The sequence below is a fragment of the Lagenorhynchus albirostris genome, chromosome 14, assembly GCF_949774975.1.
Source record: "Lagenorhynchus albirostris chromosome 14, mLagAlb1.1, whole genome shotgun sequence".
Classification (NCBI taxonomy): Eukaryota; Metazoa; Chordata; class Mammalia; order Artiodactyla; family Delphinidae; genus Lagenorhynchus; species Lagenorhynchus albirostris.
In genome coordinates, this window is record NC_083108.1 from 80524879 (window position 1) to 80544259 (window position 19381).

Consider the following 19381-nt stretch of genomic DNA (forward strand, 5'->3'; position numbering starts at 1 on the left):
AAATTTCATTTACAATAGCATCAAAAAGAAAACAGTAATAAATTTAACGAAGAAAGTGAGACTTGTACACTGAAAACTAAAAAACAACGCTGAAAGAAATTAAAAGATATAAATAGAAAGACAGCCGATGTTCAGATTAGAAAACTTAATATTATTAAAATGCCAGTATTACCCCAAAGCAGTCTACAGACTCAATGAAATTGCTATAAAATACCAAAAGCGGTTTTTTTGTAGAAAAAGAAAAATGCATCTTAATCATGTAGAAATTTAAGGGACCCTGAATTGCCAAAGCAACCTTGAAAAAGAGAAAGTCAGAGGACTCGCACTTCCTGATTTCAATACTACAAAGCCACAGCATGTGTTACCGGCATAAGGACAAACATATACACCAATGGAACAGAATTGAGAGCCCCAAAAATAAACCCTCAAATGGTCAAATGATTTTTGACGAGATGCCAAAACAATTCAGTGGGCGAAAAGACAGACTTTTCAACAAATGGTGCTGGGAAAACTGGATATCCACATGCAACAGGATGAAGCTAGACCACCCTCCCCCATCACACCATATACAAAAATTAAGATTATTCAAAGACTTAACGTAAGAGCTAAAACTATGAAACTCTTAGAAGAAAACATGGGAAATCTTCGTGACCTTGGATTTGTCAATGGTTTCTTAAACATGATACCAAAAGCACAGGCCACAAAAGGGAAAAGACTGAACTTCATCAAAATTAAAAACTTTTGTACAAAGGACACTATCAAGAGAGTGAAAAAACAACAGAGAATGGGAGAAAATATTTGCAAGTCATGTATCTGTTAAGGAATTAATATCCAGAATATATAAAGAAATCCTACAATTCAACAACAACACAAACAACCTGATTAAAAAATGGGCAAAAGACGGGAATAGACATTTGTTCAAAGAAGATACACAAATGGTAAATAAGCAAACGAAAAGATGCTTAGTATCACGAATCATTAAGGAAATGCAAGTCAAGACCCCACTGAGATCTTCATATGCATTAGCATGGTTTTCGCTTAAACAAACAAAAAACCCCAAACCCCAGCAAGTGTTAGTAAGGATGTGGAGAAGTTGGAACCCTTTGCACTGTTAGTAGGAATGTAAAACAGTGCAGCTGCTCTGCGAAACAATATAGTAGTTTCTCAAAAAAAAGTAAACACAGAATTACCATGTGATTCAGCCAGTCCATTTCTGGTTATATACCCAAAGAACAATGAATTTATACACCCATGTTCACAGCAACATTACTGACAATAGCCAAAAGAAAGAAGCAACCCAAGTGTCCATTAGCAGATGAATGGATAAATAAAATGTGGTGTATATATAATAAGCCAGTCCTGAAGGAAACAACTACTGTATGGTTCCACTTATGTGGGGTACCTAGAAGAGTCAAATTCAGGGACAGACAGTAGAATGGTGGTTGCTGAGGGCAGGAGAGGAAAGGGAGTGAGGAGTTAGTATTTAGTGGGTACAGAGTTTCTGACGGGGGAGAAGAGGTTCTGAAGACGGGTGGTGGCGGCTGCACAACTGCATGTCTGTACTTAATGCTAGTGAACTGGACACTTAGGAATTGTTAAAATGGTAAATTTTATGTTATGTGTATCTTACCACAATAAAAAAAATTTTGTTAATTTAGAAAGCTGGAGAAAAGGTAACATTCACTAGACTTGAGAAAGCTTAACCCCAAACTGGCTGAAGGAAAAGCAGAGAAGCAGATTTCTTCTACAGAAGACCTCAAAGGTACAGGTACTGGAAGCAACAAGTACAACGGAAGTGGGGCTAAAGATGGTGTTAGAGACAGAAGGACTGGTTGAAAATCTACTTAAGGAGCAGTAAGAGGCTGAAACTCCCTTCCCCAGCAAAAGAGGGGAGTTTGTCTCTGATGGGCAAGAGAAAGTCTCTAGACCAGGCACCACCAGGCACTGTGGAAGGCAGGGGCACCCCCTGAAAAATGGGGGTTACAGGGAAATTTACCTGCTGACTGTCGAGACCTCCAGACTCCTTCCCTGCCAAGCCCTAGAACCCTGGCAGCCCGGCCTGAGCCCTTCGGTTGGGAGGTCAAGGAAGAGAGTGTCCTTTGGCAACCTTGACCAGCTTAAGAGAAAAGACTGACAGATGTCACGTCTGGGTTTCCCCAAAGAAAACAACCCATGCTGACCACCCAATGATACCCACAGCAGACCAGCTCCCACCGTGTCCCCAGAGCCTCCGATCACCTGAGCCGACAACCTCATGTTGACACTAAATCTGAGAAGGGCCCCTTAGGCAGGCCCACTGACTGCATCTGAAGGAATGTATGGTCTATGTAGAAAAGAAAAAACCATCAGTATCCTCAGGATGGACAATATCTGGATGCAAGAAACAAGAACATGCCACTCTCCGAAAGTTCAGAGAACAAACTATAGCTGTAAAATTAAAAATATAGGCTAAACCATATGAAAACTGCCAATATTTGACTGTTTTCTGACCTACATAAAAAGCAGCTTCATATGTTTGAACCTAACAAAAAGCAGAAATGAAAAACTCATGGCAGTTGACCCTTGAACAACACGGGTTTGAACTGTGCGGGTCCACTTATATGCTGATTTTTTTCAATAGTACATACGACAGGCTACAAATTAGTGGTTGAATCTGAGTTTTTGGAGGAAGTGTGGATACCAAGGGCCAACTGTTAAGTTATATTTGGATTTTCTACTGCAAGGAGGGCTGTACCCCTAGCACCTAACTAGTTCAAGGGTCAGCTGTATATGAATTCTGTGATAAGTGGAGGAAAACCAGATACAGAGATGGGAAAAAGGAAAAAAAACTAAAGGTATCAGAGGACTACTAAAGAAAGAAAACAGAAGGGAAGGAAATTAAATAATTCAAGGCAATTTTCCAGAACCAAATTGAGAGACTGAAAGCACTCATGAATGCTCAATACAATCCCTGAAAATGGACTCAAACCAAGGCTCACCAACCAAAACTGCAAAAAACTTTGAGATAAACTCATGTCCTACACGGGACTTCCCTGGTGCTCCAGTGGTTAAGACTCGCGCTCCCAATGCAGGGGGCCCAGGTTCGATCCCTGGTCAGGGAACTAGAGCCCACATGCTGCAACGAAGATCCTGTATCCTGCAACTAAGACCCGGCACAGCCAAATTAATTAAATTTTTTAAAAAAATAATTTTTTAAATAAATAAATAAAAAGATCGTGTTCTACAAACTTCCAATGAGAGAAAATATTCACTGAAGGATGGAGAATCAAATCGTTTTGGACATCAACTCTGGAAGGCAGAAGCCAAAGGAGCAGTGCCTCCCACTTTCTGAAACAATATGGTTCCCAAACTAGAACTATATAACCAGCTAAGCTATCAATTAAACATGAAGGTATAATACAGCCATTTTCAGACATATAAGGTCTGGAAGATGTCCTCTACCAAACGAACAGATAAACCAAGAAAGAAGATACGGGACCAAGGAAAGAAGGGTCCCTGCACAAGACAGAAACCAAGGAAGTCCCAGGACAGGAGCTGTGCAGCAGGCAGAGACAGCCAAGTTCAAGTGGGGGCAGGAGGAAGAGAAGTCCAGGAGGGTGGTTTCTACACAGACTGGTTGAGGGCCTGACGAGTTCACGTGGGGAAAGAACAGTACTCAAGTCTGTTATAGAAACTAACCAAACAAAAATGAGACAATTATTAACTCTAGGGAAAACAAACCAAAAACATGTGCAAGAAAGGAAACATACCCATAATACACACTGGCTCAACAGTGGACAATACTAACATGGCCATAATAAGGTAAGTAATAGTGACTTAACCACAAATTGGGAAGATGAAGGGAGAAAAGGAAGCAGGGTAAGAGAATGTAAGAATAGTAATCCTTGTTCTCTGCATAGCAAGTTAACAAACACAGAGCATCTGAAAAGGAAAAACAAACAAAAAACAATAAGAAATAGCAATGTAGGCTTGCTGTTTGGAAAAAATGGAGGTAAACAGAAACAAAGAGCTCAAGAGTTGAAGGTGGTTGCCTCAAGGTGAGAATCAGGGGCAGGGAAGGGGAAGCCAAAGGGCCACCTCAAGCAACCACGGCTTCACTCTGCCACTAGACCTGATCCTCCAACCACAATGAAGGATCTGGAAACATGTCAAGTGCCATCCATTTTGTGGAAGAGACTTATTTTATCATGAACTAGTTATACTGACAGGAGGGGAAAACATGTTAAAAAGAACTGAATCTAGAAGAGACTGGGTATGAGAGAGACTGGGCTTCATATACATCACAGCTCTTAACGCAAACGCAGAGATCTGCATGTAGATCCTGAGACAAAAAGATGACCTCAAAGGATTGTGGTGGAAAACAAAATGGAAAAAGATGATTTATACAAACACATCATGGACTGTGCTGCAGGGGAGGGGGATTTATACTGGGATCTCTGCTACACATGCATAGTAATTAAATTAGAATAAGTGAAAAGAGTTCATTACTACCGAGCGCTTTAGAACAAGATGCTCCCCAGGCCCTCCTCCACGGGGCAGCCCCAGCATCAATTCAAGACCACGAGCTGAGCCTGGAGCTGGGGTCTTGGTGAAAGCTCACCTCAGTGTGGCTCTCTGTTCTCTGCCTCCATGGAATGCAACACCCCCCCTCCCCCCTCACCTCGCCACCAATACTCCCCAAGGAGGAGGGTGGGCTCCCTAGGCACTAAGGTACAGCATCAGCTCCCACGCGGATGTGGTACTGGTAACAGGAAGGCATTTCTCAGGCATGAATGTGGGATGGAGAGAGGGAAACAGCTAAACAATATGTGAATCCTGACCAAGCCAGACATCAGATTGGACTGTGTCAAAATGTAATTTAAATGAGGTGAGGGTATCATTTATTACTTGGTAATTTCTAGAAGAAAAAAGTTTCTTTTCTCCTTTTTTTTTTTGGTCTGGTCCAAATCTTACACGCCCAATCTGACCATCCTGAGCGATGAGATGAGAACTGGGTTAACTGGGCTGAGAACAGGCAGCGTTGCCTCTGTCCACCTCCCCGTTGGTTGTGCCCCAAGTCCTTAGGAACCAACTCCAGCCCCATCAGTAAGTGGGGGGAGTGAGGACTCCACTGTGGGGTTTTCTTCTTGTCAACAACAGGCCCGTTGATAGCAGGGTCAGGAGGGGGACACATAAGCGACAACCACCATGGCAGAAATCAAGCTGCTTATTACTCCATTGGCCCAGCCTGGCCTCACTGCCGGCTACTCTCCCACACCCCCTGCTGCCAGGCGCCAGGTCGTCCACAGCACCCAAGGGAAGCTTTTCTAGCCCATATTTTGGGTCAAGACCCACTGCTATGTGCTCATGTGCTCTCACTGCTACTAGCACTATTTTTTGGAGCAATTATTTAAAATCTAATAACGCTTATTTGTTTAATGTGTGTTTCCCCTCTAGACTAGGCCGTGGGTCTGTCTTGTTCACTGGTGTGTCGTAGCGTCTAACACTGTGACCCTATAGCAACAGGCCCACAAGTATTTCCTTTCGAATGAAGAATGCCCAGCCTGTCCCCCGGGGTCCTGGGCAGACCCCGATGGGTGCCCCGCACTGACCTGACAGGTTGATTTCGGTTAAGGAGTCTCGGGTGGTGGTGCCCACAGCGGTGAGCAGGTTGATGGACTGGTCAGTCACATGGTTACAGTAACTAAGGTGGAGCTTGGAGAGCAGGGGCATGTGGCGAATGATAAGCCGCAGGGAGGCGTCTGTGATGTCCAGACCGGCCAGACGCAGTTCCACAATGTTCCGGAGCTTACTCCGATTGTCCATCTGACCTGAGGGGGCAGGACAGAGAGGCAACATGTCACCCTGACATGACACTTTACAAGGCCTACCAGTCAGGTGGAACACCTGGGTCTCATTTAGCCATTGAGTGTCTCCCCCAAAAGATCAAAACTGGTTCCAACATTTAAAAATCGGAATATTCCACATCAAGTTTTACCCTTGTAGATTCTTTAAAAGTCAGAAGACCTAGAAACACAGAGCCTGCATTCCACCCAACAGTGCTCAGCCAATTGGAGTACAGACAGCACAGCATCTCTGGGTCACCACAGATTCCTCATTTAAGGTACTGGTGGGGAGCAGTGAGTCCTGCAACCCGACCTAGGAGGGCTTCATCCCGTGAGGCCCTGTCCGGCCACACTGACCCCGATGCCTGAGGCTTAAAGCCAACGAAGGACAAATTAACATAGAAGCAGTGAGATGCACAGAGTTCCCAAAGTGGCATTCTGGGAGCCTCTGGCCTCTCACGGGTCCCCTCTTGTACCCAAAGCTGACTGAGAACAGCAGCTGGGACTCAGCTCTGCGTCGAGAAGGGCTGAAGCCAGAGAAGGCTTGAAGACATGAGTACCAGATGGGGTCTGTGGTGAAAACCAGATCCAACAGCACAGCTTGGTCATACCACCTTCTTGTGACCATGCCTTGGGTACACCCCTGTCCCGGACACTCACCTGGCCTGTTATCTGTAGGCGGGGACAGGAGATCCCGCATCTGGGCGTCCTTTAGTCCTTCTACCCACTGGACATCCAGGGTCCGGAGCAGCGGACAACTGGAGCTACAGAGGGCTGAGACTGCGATCCATGAGCAGCCTGACAGCACCAAGTCTCGGAGCCCTGGCGGGGGACAGAGAGGGGGTGGCAGGTCAGGTGATACACCCCAGCCCCTGCTACTGCACATCGAGGGCCCCTGGCCCAGTGCTCACCAGGCAAGCGGTTGATGAGCCAGCTCAGCTGTTTCTTGGAGATATTGGTCCAGCTGAGGTCCAGGGAGACAGGCTGTCGCCGGATGATGCCGCTCAGCATCAGGGGTGTAATGGACTTGCAGTGGTTCAGGTCGATGCGGGTCCATAACCGCTTATCACAGCACCTGGGGGCCAGGCCCAGCAGAGGGGGCAACGTCAGAGTTGGGAGCTCTCTTGGGGAGCCCCATGCATAGCTGTGGTCAGTCCCTCACCTATCAAGCCCAGGGGGAGGCTCCTTAACTTCGTCCCCTGGACCCTTCTGTTTAGTTTCCGTCTCGTTGGCACCTGAGAGCCTCTGCTCTGATTGTCACAGCCCTTCCCCCCCACCCCCATGGAAAGTACCAGAAGCTGTAAAGTATTTACTGGGGGTTTAATTACACCCTCCACAGGCCATAGCTCAAAACAACCCTGCATCATGCCTGTTCACAAATGAAGGTAAGTAACTTGGCCAAGGTCAGAGACCGTTCCAGCTGGGAACTATCAAAGCAGGGATTAAGATCAGGAACTGGCGCGGCACTCGTGACCTGGGCTAGCTCTTTAAGGACAAGGACTCCCCCTGGTCCTCAGTTCATCTTCCAAGAAGCTAAATCAGGAAAACAAATAGGGTTCACCTCTTTTGACAAGACCACACTGACTGTAGCTGCTAGACCTCTTTGAGGAGGATACTTAAGCTGGACGGGGCTTAGAAAGAGCATCACGAGTGACTCCAGTGGGGACGCACGCGCCATCCCTGGCCTAGCCTAAGCCTTAGCCTGACCCCCTGGTGCCCCATCCAAACTCAGCCGGTGCCCCTCACCAGCGGTTCCAGGTCCTGCAGACCCGCATGCAGACACACAGGTCTTGGTGGCTGAGGTAGCTGAAGACGGCCATCCACACCTCCCTGTGCATAACGTGGGCCGCCCCATCATCCAGGGGCAGCGAGTCGGGCGGGGGGCTGATGGGGGGCGGCCGGATCACATGTCGCTCCATCTGGATGCACTTGGGCGGGGACACGGAGGGAGGGGGCCGGGAGATGACTCGGGGCGGGCTGCGCAGGCTGGGCCCCAGCTGGTGCCGCAGCTCCCGGGGGGTGCCGTTGGGCCCCTTGCTGAAGCGGTGAGGGCGCTCACAGAGGCCCAGGGGCCGCTTGGGCTCCTCGTTCTCACTCTCAGGCTCCGACTTGATGGGCTGGTGGTTCTCGTGGGCCAGGCTGCTCTCCGTCTTCTGGATCTCCTGGTTGAGCTCCTTGCTCAGCTCCTTGCTCAGCTCCTTGTTGGGGAGTCGCCGCTTCCGGCGCATCTTCACCTTCCTCTTCTCCTCGGGGCCCTCCGCCCCCTCCGTGCTGGGGCCGGCGGTGGGGGAGCTGGAGCGGGAGTGGTCGCTCTCCCTCGTCTTGGGGGGCGCCTCGGGCAGGTCATCCTCCGGCTCCTGCTTGAAGCGCCTGAGAGGCTTGTTGGCCAGAGCCATTCGGTCCTCAGCGTTCTTCCAGGACCGCCGCTGAGGGAGGAGGGGGAGCGTGGGGGGGATGAGCCCCTAGACCCGGGGCTGCGCCCACCCAGGCCTCCCACCCTCCACCCCAGGACCCATTGCCCCAGGAGCAGGCCTGGGGCGAGGGCGGAAGATGGTACCTTTTTCCTGAAAAGCTTATCTTCTTTGCCGGGTTTTAGCTGTCACAGAAAAGAAAGGATGCAGAGCTTGCTCCCAGCGTTCATGGGATTTGGTCCCCTCTACACCCAGCCCCACCAACAGAGGCTGGAGGGTCACCTTCCCAACAAATCCCATCTTCTCTGCTCTGACAGACGGGTGGGCCCTGCCTGCTGGTTTTAAGGAAGAAGCTGGAACTGGCGGAGAGTGATAGAGCTGTCCCCACCCAACTGACCTCCCACCCCTGGACAGACCCAGAGATATGCAGTCGCCCATTCACGTCGGACTTGGCTCAGGGAGCCTGTCCCAGAGGCAGGGTCTGCAGGATTCCCGGCCAAGCCTTAATGGCTAGAACGAGGAGAAGACAACCAGGCGCCACCTCGTGGCTGATGCTGGAAGGGCCGGTGGGCGAAGAGGGGCCGCCAGGATCCTCCGAGGTTCCCCAGATCCACAGGGCTTCCCCGCGGCAGCTTCAGCTTCCCAGGCCCCACGCCGGAACCACGAGCCTGAGCCTCGGGGCTGAGGCCTGGGAAGCTACGGTGAACAGGTGCCTTGGAGGTCTGCGGCAATGGGTTCGAGGACCAGTGGGGAGGGGGCGGTCCGGGACTCGCGAGTCCCCGGGGCCTGGGGAGGGCGGGGCGACGTGGGAGCACCTGCTGCTGGAAGTAAGTGAGACTGGATCTCCACCAGGGGCTGAGGCTGCTGCCTAGAGGGGGCCTCGGCGAGAGGTGAGAGGAGGAACCGGGGGACGTTTGAAGCGTCGAGGCCTAAAGGGGTGGGAAGAGGAGTGACTCGCTGATTTTCCCCTCCTTTCTCTCGGGCCGGGCTCTCAGGACTTCCGTGACTTCGGCTCTCCCCGCTGCCCATCCCCGCCCACGCCCACGCGCCCCTGCACCCGGGACCAGCCAGGCCACCCCTCGCTGCCCGTCCCTCCCGGTCGTACTCGCTTGCGTCCACTCAGCTCCTGGGGCTTCTCGTATTTCCGCTTCCTCCTCAGGTGCACATCGTCTGACTTTCGGCGCAGGATGCCGTCAGGGGGCACCTTCTTGGGGTGCTCGTCTGGCCTACGCCGGGGCGCCTCTTCACACTCACTCCTCCGCTTGGCAGGCTCCTGCCCCTCCTTGCTGTCCCGGTTCATCTTCTGCTCCTTGAGCAGGGAGCCGGGCAGGTTTGAGGCATACTTAAAGCCAGGGCCACGCTTTTGCTTGTAGGCCAAAAACAGAGAAGGAACACACGAACTGTATATCTTTGGACGTGCCCTTGCCCCCGAGTCCGCGGTACCCCTCAAGCTGACATCACCGTGGGCGGGGAGACAGGCTGGGTCTGGCAAGGCCAAGGTCTACCCCCTCCCGGGCTGACCCCTGGGACTTGGAGCCCGGCACTCACTTTCCCGGTCTTGCCAGCGTGGTTACACTTTGGACACTCCCAGCAGTTTGGAAGCTCATCGTTGACCACGCCCTCTGACTCCTTAATCTGGGAGGGACACACACCAGTCAGCAAGCAGGGAGGGGGTGGACAGGGCCTGCTCCTCCAAAAGCATCAACACCCCCTCCCAAAAGCCATTTCCATACCACCTCTGGCCAAGAGAAAACAAGAGTGGTTAAGATGGGTGGCTCTGCATTCAGGTCAGGGTTCAAATCCTGATAGTGCCTCTTCCTAGCTCAATGACCCTGGGCAAATCACTCCATCTCTGTGGGCCAGTGCCCTCAGCCATAAAATGGAGTGTGCCTATCTCACTGGAGTTATGTGAGAATTCAATGAGTTAACCTAGTGAAAGCAATTAGCTCAGGGCCTGGCACCCAGCAAGGACCCATTCAGTCATTTAACATTCAATTCATTAAATGACCATTCAGTCATTTAACAGCACCGAACTGGGTGCGTGGTTATCAGCAAGTGAGATGTGCTTTCCCTGGAGCTTCTGATCCGGGAGAGAGAGAAGTAACCAGGGGCCAGGGGAAAAGCATAGCACCCCTTTTCAGAGGGGGAGGTGTGTGTGCTGGGGAGAGGGGAGTGTCACGACAAACCCCACTACCAGCACCGAGGGAAAGGGGACGGACACCTCAGAGCTGAAGCACCCTTTGGGGCAGGCCCACTCTCCATCTCTCTGAACACAGATAGAGCTGGGCTGATGGGAGGTGCCAAGTAGGCTGACATTCTCTTGAGGCAGAGGTATGAGGTATGTGTCAGCCCAGAGCAGTCTCTTCCTTTCAAAGGTGGAACCTGCTGCCCAAGACAGGCAGGCACAACACGATGGTCCCCAGGAGGCAGTCCTGCCCTGGGCACACCAAGGGAACAGGTTCCTGGCACATGGGACAGGAATGCAACCACCTGTTGTTACAGGACCTGCCCTCCCCTGGCCCAGGCCTTTTTTCCCAGAAGCCCTGAGAGCAGCCCAACTACCCACTCTCTCCCTCTGGCCCAGGTGCAAGACTCTGGGAACTCTCTGTGGTTCTGAGGTCCCGGGAGGTGGAATGTGTGTGTCTGTGTGTGTCTTCACTCCCTCAAAGACATGGGTGCAAGGTCTGAGCGACTCCAGAACCTTCTCGCCCTCAGCTTATCATCGGACACAGAGAATCCCCCAGACTCAGAGTCCTCCAGGGAGGGAACCTAGTCTCACTCCCCTCCACCCCCCAAACCCCTGCAGCATCAGCACCACCAGAGGCCCAGGGTGAGGCGCCAGGCGGCACAGCCAGATGCCCCCGAGGCTGCTCACCTTAAGGCATCCAGGGTGGATGATTTCGTTGCAGATGGAGCACTCCATGAGCATGAGGTTAAACTTGCCTTCTTCCTCTTCCACTGTGTCCTCTTTTCCTGCCTCGCCACACACTAGACACACGGCGGTGTGGGGCAGCACTGGCTGAAGAGCGGGGAGAACACACAGGGGTCAGCATGGCCGGGACCCCATGGGAAACACATCAAAGGCAATGAGGTACTCGCCTCGGGCCTTCCAGGAGCTGGGGGAGAACCAGCCCAGGCACTGCCCATCATTCATTCATTCATTCAAATTCTTATCTGGCTACTACCTCCACGTGCCAGGTACCACTCCAAGTGCTGGATATAGCACTGAACCAGACAGATAAAAGTCTCTGCCATCCTGAGCTTACATTTTAGTGGAGGGAGGTGAGCAAAATGAAGAAGAGTCTGTTAGATGGTGACAAGGGAAATGGAGAAAAATAAAGCAAGGAGGGCCAGGTCAGCAGTGAGGTGGGAGAAAGGAGGGCTAATCTGAAACGCAGAGGTCAGGGACAGCCTGACCTCTGAGAAAAGACCTGCAGGAGGAGGTGGGGCATGAACCGAGACCAGATCTGTAGGGGCTGAGGCCGCATCTCTCCAGCGGCTATCAAAGCACAGTCTAAGAACTCCGGGTCCTCAAGACTTTACAGGGAGGTCAAACTATCTTCAGAATACCACTAAGACATCACCTGCCTTTATCACTGTGTTGACACTTGCACTGGTGGGTGAGACTGCTGGCACCTGTCAGGGCAGAGGCTCCAATGTGCCCAGGCAGTCGCTGGGCCGTTCCTGGCCACATGCTCCTTAAAAAGCTCACCAGTTTCATTTAAGGATATCTTTGATAAAGCAGTAAGAATTATTAATTTTATTAAAACTCTGACCTCCGAGTACACATTCTTTTAATATTCTGCGTGACAAAATAGGAAGTATGCATCAACTACTTCAGCTGAATACCAAAGGATGACGGCTATCTAAAGGAAAAGCTCTTGTGATCAAGCCGTGAACTGAACTGGTCACTTTCTCCATAGAACACCATTTTACTTGAAAGAATGACTGATTATTTAAAAAAAAAAAAAAAAAAGGGTATTGGCACATCTTCTCAAAGATGAAATAAGTAAGTCTGTCACTTTCAGAAATATCACTTAAAACATTTGTTGCAGATGATGAAATTTGAATTTTCAAACAAAAATCAGAATTTTGGAAAACTTACATCAGCCACTGTGAACTAGACTGTTTCCCGATACTTAAAGACTTTTCTGAGGACACTGGTGCTGGTGTTAACAAATGTGTGGTTTTTTTTTTAAACACTGTATAACACTATGTACCCCTATTTGGAAAATCTGTAAAACTCAGTGAGCCAGTGTTTTCCAAATGACCAATATCTGATGTTATAACATTAGGCATAAGCAAATGAGGGGCAAGAACGACTAATGAATTTTAATGTAACAGTAGGAAAAGTTCACTGATACAGATTCACATTCCACATTGCAACTAACCTTTAAGCACTTGCCACCTGTTGAGCTCTGGTGGTGGATGAGAAGTATATCCACGATTATCTGAAAAGGCTATTAAAAGACTCCTCCCATGGGCTTCCCTGGTGGCGCAGTGGTTGAGAGTCCGCCTGCCGATGCAGGGGACACGGGTTCGTGCCCTGGCCCGGGAGGATCCCACGTGCCGCGGAGCGGCTGGGCCCGTGAGCCATGGCCGCTGAGCCTGCATGTCCGGAGCCTGTGCCCCGCAACGAGAGAGGCCACAGCAGTGAGAGGCCCGCATACCGCAAAAAACAATAAAACAAACAAACAAACAAAAAAAGACTCCTCCCAGGAATTCCCTGGCAGTCCAGCGGTTTCCAGCGGTTCGGACTCCGCGCTTTCACAGTCATAAGCTGAGCAGCGCAGACCCACCCACCAAAAAAGACTCCTCCCTTTTTCAACCACATATTTATGAGGCCAGGTTTTCCTCATATAGTGCCTCCAAAACAACATCACAGAATGAATATAGAAGCATATATGAAAATCTAGGTCTTTTCTACTGAACCTGGCATAAAAAAGATTTACAAAAACATATAACAATGCTATTTTTCCTACTAATCATTTTTGTTTTGGAAGATGTTATTTCTCCTAAAAATGTTATTTATGTTAACATGTAGTGGGTTTCTTATAATTTTTAAATGAATTCAAAATATTTAAAATTTTTTATTACAGTAATATTAAGAAATAAATAACCCACATAAATGAAAGCTCTTTGGGGTTTTCATAACTTTTAAGAGAGCAAAGGAGTCCCAAGACCACAAAGTTTGAGAGCTGATGTATTAGACTATAAACCCCTGCGGACAAGCTCTCACTCTCTCCTCCTTATAAACGTCCACCTCCCAGTACTTGGGATCCAGAGGAAACACACAACCAATTTTTATTAAACTGAGTTAGAATAGCTTCAAATAAGCTGGGATATACACTCCACCAATAACTGGAAAAGTCTGTAAAATGGATAGAACACTGAAGGCAAAAGAGTCATCATTCGTTCAGACTCTGAAGTAGGCGAGGAGAGACAGAACCAGTCTCTGCAAAGTTACTGCAGGAGGGGAAACCCCAGCCAGGGCTACAGGGAGAGGGTGCTGGGCAGTGGGAAGGAATAAAGTCTGTGGAGGAAGCCTCCGCCATGGGAAGAGAGAGACTCACTCATCAGGAAAAAGGGCCTGGAAGAGTAGTAGAGGCGGGCCTGCCTGGGTCAGAGGTGGGTAAAACATGGCAGGAAGTGCCCCAACAAAGTGCGAAGCCTGGAAGAAGAGCAAGGACCTCAAGTGAAGGTCGGGCTAAGGTTGCATTTGCCATCAGTCCCAGGTTGGAGAGGAAGACACACACAAAAGTGAGGTTTCCTTCAACCGACAATCCCTGTGTCAGGCACTGGGCCAGACACCAGGGCTGCAAAGAACAGGTGACAGCAGAGACAGCTTCCTGTAACTGGACCTGGGTCACTGGAGGGAAGGTGAGGGTGAAAGAGAAAGTATGGCTAAAGAGGAAGAGACGGGGACTTCCCTGGTGGCGCAGTGGTTAAGAATTCGCCTGCCAATGCAGGGGACATGGGTTCAAGCCCTGGTCCAGAAAGATCCCACATGCGGTGGAGCAACTAAGCTCGGGTGCCACAACTACTGAGCCTGTGCTCTAGAGCCCGTGCTCCGCAACAAGAGAAGCCACCGCAATGAGACGCCCACCCACCATAACAGAGTAGACCCTGCTCACCACAACTAGAGAAAGCCCACGCGCAGCAATGAAGACCCAACACAGCCAAAAATATTAATTAAAAAAAAAAATTAAGAGGAAGAGAGGGTCCTGGGGCACTGCTAACATGCCAAGTTTTAGGTGACACTGTTCTCAAAACCCAGAGTCCCTATGGACCACTTCTCTTAAACCATGACAGAATGCAATAAGTCATGGAACCCTCACTCCAGAAAAATGCACATACACACAGGCACACATATAAAAATCTGTATTTAATTTCAAGGGGGCGCTCAATCTCCCTGAAATCCATTCAAATGACCTGGTACAGGTGACAAAAACACAAGCAACGAAACTGCAAAACGTCTACACAGCAAAGGAAACAATCAAGAGAGTGAAAAGGCAACGTACATAATGAGAGAAAATATTTACAAACCATGTTATCTGATAAGGGGTTAATATCCAGAATATATGAAGAATTCTATAACTCAACAACAAAATACAAACAATCCAATTTTAAAATAGGCAAAGGACTTCAACAGACCTTTGTACAAAGAAGGCCTACAAATGACCAACAATCACATGAAAAGATGCTCAACATCACTAATCATCAGAGAAATGTAAATCAAAACCACAGTGAGGTATCACCTCACACTCATTAGGATGGCCACTATCAAAAAAGAAAAAAATAGGGACGTCCCTGGTGGCGCAGTGGTTGAGAATCTGTCTGCTAATGCAGGGGACACGGGTTCAAGCCCTGGTCTGGGAGGATCCCACATGCCGCGGAGCAACTAGGCCCATGAGCCACAACTACTGAGCCTGCACGTCTGGAGCCTGTGCTCCGCAACAAGAGAGGCCCGCGCACCGTGATGAAGAGTGGCCCCCGCTTGCCACAACTAGAGAAAGCCCTCGCAGAGAAACGAAGACCCAACAGCAAAAATTAATTAATTAATTAAAACTCCTACCCCCAACATCATCTTTAAAAAACAAAAAAAAAAAAAAGAAAAGAAGAAAAAAATAACAAGTGTTGGCAAGGATGTGGAAAAGCTGAAACCCTTGTGCACTATTGGTGGGAATGTGAAATAGAGCAACCACTGTGGGAAACAGTATGGAGATTACTCAATTAAAAACAAAATGACCATATGATCCAACAATCCTACTTCTGATTGATATATATAGCAATATGCTTCGGGATATACAATATATCCAAAAGAACGCGAAGCAGGATCTCAGAGATGCTGGCACACCCATGTTCACTGCAGCGTTATTCACAATAGCCAGGAGGTGGAAGCAACTTAAATGTCCATGAGCAGATAAACAGATAAAGAAAATGCAGCACATCCATACAAGGGAACACTATTCAGCCTTTAAAAAGAAGGAAATCCTGACACATGCTACAATGCGGATGAACCCTGAAAACATTAAAGCTAAGTGAAATAAGCTCACAGAGGGAGACATCCTGCCTGAATCCACTTACATGAGGTGTCCAAAGTAGTCACAATTAGAAACAGAAAGTAGAAAGGACTGGGGGAGGAGCTGCTGTTCAATGGATATAGAGTTTCCATTTGGCAAGATGAAAAAGTTCTAGAGATCAGTTTGCACAACAACGAGCATATAGGTAATATCACTGAACTGTACACTTAAAAATGGTCAAGATGGTAAAGTGTATAAGTTTTGGACCACAATTTTAAAAAGAAAGACAGACATAAAGAAAACACAAGCAGTATGTGTTGGAGGGAGAAGGGGAAGGTGCCCCAAGCTTGGAGGGGCATCAGCAGCCAGGCAGGAAGCCTCGCCTGATGCCAGGCTGGGCCTGTGAGGGTCTTGCCCAGGGCCAAGGATCCTGTCCCTCCTGCTGAGCCTGCTTTCCTGTGGGAGCACGGAGATCACTGCTCCCTCAGGGAGGACCCCGGGGCCCGGAGCCGTGCCCCAAGGAAGGCAGAATGCCTGAGAGTGTGCAGGGGGGATACACGAGCAGAGCCAGGACCTTGCTGAGTTGCCAGAGCCTGAGACCACTGCCCTGTCCTGGGGCAAGGCCGGAGGCCAGGCGAGATGGCCTAGAGGGGCAGGCCAAGCTTTCCAGCGGCCCAGCTCCTCCTGGACACCATAAATCAGTCCTCCTTCTCTGGGACGGCCCCCTCAGGAGGGGCACTGACCTTCCACCCAGACCTCTGACTTCGAAGGCAGGACAGGAAGGAAGGGAGGGCCCAGAACCATCATGAACTGGACCATAAATGTTGGCAACAGGGTCACAGACAGGACAGGCTGCCCTGACATCTTTAATGGCAGAGACTTCAAAGTACTCAGTCATCTAGGGAAGGAAGGAATTATAAGACCAGCAGACTATGAAGGAAAGGGAGCCTGAGCACATGGCAGGACCCCAGAGTCCTGCAGTGTGGAATCTGAAAACAGCATTAGTCTCCCCTTTTTTCCCGGGAGGGAGCACCCCTCCGGGGTTTCTGCTGCAGCCACGTTCTCTTCAAGCGGAGGGACTGGACAGACCAATGAGCAGAGGAACAGACTGGCCTGAGGCACAGGTGGGGCCTGCATTCAGGAGCCCCGCGGCCTGCGACAAGGAAGGGCTGCCACCTCCACTCCCGGGGGAGAAGCACCGCAGCCACTGGGAGGGGCGCCCCTGGGGGCACTCACCGCGATGCACTGCCGCATGATGCAGCTCTGCTTCATCCGCCCGGGGCCCCCGAACTTCTTCATGTCCTTGCAGAAATGGCACTCTCCACACTCCGTCCGCAGGCAGGCCTCGCACTTGCGGCATCGCGTCCGGCGCCGGCGAGCTCCCGCCGTGGTCCGGTTGGCGGCCAACTTCACCGCAGAGGCGGGGCCCAGCTTCCCCTTGGGCCGACCTACGGCCCGGTTCTGTGGGAGCACACACAGGACTGGTGAGATGGGGGCCCGCAGGGCCGGCCAGGCCCCGAGTCCGGGGGGTTATGGGTTGAAGTGTGTTCATCCAAAAGATATGTTGAAGTCCTAACCCCACAACCTCAGAACGTGACCTTACTTGGAAATTGGGTCTTTACAGACGAAACTTTTAAAATATGGTCACGAGGGTGGCCCTAATCCAATAGGACTGGTGTCCTTGTGAAAGGGGTAAATTTGGACACAAGCACAGAGAAGTCTTATGTGAAGACACAGAGAGAAGACGGCCATGTGCCTGGAGGGATGCCGCCATCTACAAGCCAAGAAACGTCAAGGAAGCCAGCAAAAGCCAGAAGCTGGAAGCGATGGGTCCTTGCCTAGAGCCGTCACAGAAAGCACCGCCCTGCAACACCTTGACTTCTGACTTCTAGGCTCCAGAACTGTGAGAGAATACGTTTGTTTAAGCCACCCAGTTTTTCTGGGTTTGTTTTTTTAAATTTTTATTGGGAGTATAGTTGCCTTACAATGTTGTGTTAGTTTCTGCTGTACAGCAAAGTAAATCAGCTTTATGTACAAATATATCCCCTCTTTTTTAGATTTCCTTCCCATTTAGGTCACCCTGAGTAGAGTTCCCTGTGCTATACGGTAGGTTCTCATTGATTGCCTATTTTATACATAGTATCAATAGTGTATATATGTCAATCCCAATCTCCCAAGTCATCCCACCAACACCCCTTCCTCCCTTGGCATCCGTACGTTAAGCCACCCCGTTTGTGGTGCTCCACTATGGCAGCCCTGGGAAGCTGACAGGGACACCCTGCTTTGGAGAGCAGTACGCCTGGCTCTAGAGCTTTCTGCGCGCCCCCCCCCCCGCCCCACATCAGGCCAGGCTCCTCGGGCTACCTGTGCTTCCGCAGGGAGGTCACACAATCAGCCTCTGTTCCCTCTGCCAGGGACACCCACCCCTCCCCGCCCACTCGACTAATGCCTGCTTAGGCTGCAGGACCCAGTTCAAACACTGCCTTCTCCTGGCAGCCCTTCCTGACCGCCCTGCACTGGGCCCCTGTCACAGCATAACCGTCTGTTCTCTCATGGGTCTTCCCTTTGAGACAGGGACTCAGAAAGGCAGTTATGGAGGGTGTCTTGTCACCACTGTCCCTCGACAAGATGGCTGGCACCTAGCATGTGCTCAATAAACCAGACCCCAAGAGAATGAGACAGTAAACCCTAAGGAACTGATTTCTGAGAACTTCTCCCTGTGACTCAGGGAAACACAGACAGGCAGATGAACAGAAAGTGGTACTAAATGCTGAACAGGGCACAAGCCAGCCACATGTCCTGCTCTGAGGTCCTTACAACCTGGCCACCAGCCCCAGAGCCTCTTGCAAACCAGGATCAGAGACCAGCCGCTGGGACACTGTCCACCCAGGGTCAGAAGTAGGCAGGACCAGGATGGTCGGGAGAGTGTCTCACCTGAAGCACCTTTCTGAGTTTGCTGAAAAATGGTTCATCCCTCCGTCAGAGAGACACACTCTCACCCCAAAACTATCTGATCTAATTGGCATCGAATGCTTAAAGCCCATCTCAGCCAATTAAACAAGCTTCAGTCCATCTCAGGCTTTTCATTTTAATTGCTTGTCATATGTGGATTCCTAAACAAAATCCCATCGCTCGCTAGCTCCTGGGCCCCGAAGTGTTGTTACGATGTACCACAGTGCAGAGGATCTTCCTTCCAGGGACCCCCTCTCCCACAATGCATACAGCTCCCCACCCCCAAACTACTGGGGCTGCTTAGAAACTTACAACCACATCAGCAAGGGAAACAGTCCATGGTTCTCCGAGAATCAAGCCTTGACCCCCATCATTTTATCCTGCAGAGCCGTGGTCCCTGTGCAGACCCGAAGGTCCCACACACACCTTTTGGTATTGACACCTCAAGTGGATCCCTTCCCTCAGATTTTTCTCCCAAAAGCCTGCAGCATTCAAGGAAACTGCGAAGCCTCTTGGTGAGGCACCCACGTCAGGAAGCGCTGCGGCTCTGGATCTTTATCCCCCTCAACTTGCTCTGAACTCCAAAGAGGAAAGGAGACCCAGCTCCACTGGCCCACGTGTCCTCACCTCCCTGTGCCCTGACCCTGCCCCTCCCACAAGCCACCCCACC

The 19381-nt window shown here is 50.2% G+C and overlaps 1 protein-coding gene across 19 annotated transcripts in view; it reads right to left on the reverse strand.

Moving 5' to 3' along the window:
* The window catches only part of KDM2B (lysine demethylase 2B), a 123662-nt gene that overhangs the window by 2784 nt on the left and 101497 nt on the right, over window positions 1-19381 (reverse strand). For 11 of the 19 annotated variants that reach the window (XM_060121126.1, XM_060121131.1, XM_060121129.1 and 8 more), the window contains 10 exons: window positions 16996-17220; window positions 11112-11255; window positions 9784-9871; window positions 9342-9610; window positions 9052-9165; window positions 8383-8421; window positions 7572-8251; window positions 6737-6900; window positions 6486-6647; window positions 5592-5810 (listed from right to left, as the gene is read on the reverse strand). In XM_060121126.1, coding sequence (XP_059977109.1) covers window positions 5592-5810; window positions 6486-6647; window positions 6737-6900; window positions 7572-8251; window positions 8383-8421; window positions 9052-9165; window positions 9342-9610; window positions 9784-9871; window positions 11112-11255; window positions 16996-17220 — 2104 coding nt within the window. The remainder of the gene's footprint in view (window positions 1-5591; window positions 5811-6485; window positions 6648-6736; window positions 6901-7571; window positions 8252-8382; window positions 8422-9051; window positions 9166-9341; window positions 9611-9783; window positions 9872-11111; window positions 11256-16995; window positions 17221-19381) is intronic. The other 8 variants (XM_060121127.1, XM_060121132.1, XM_060121135.1 and 5 more) reach the window with 6 other exon arrangements.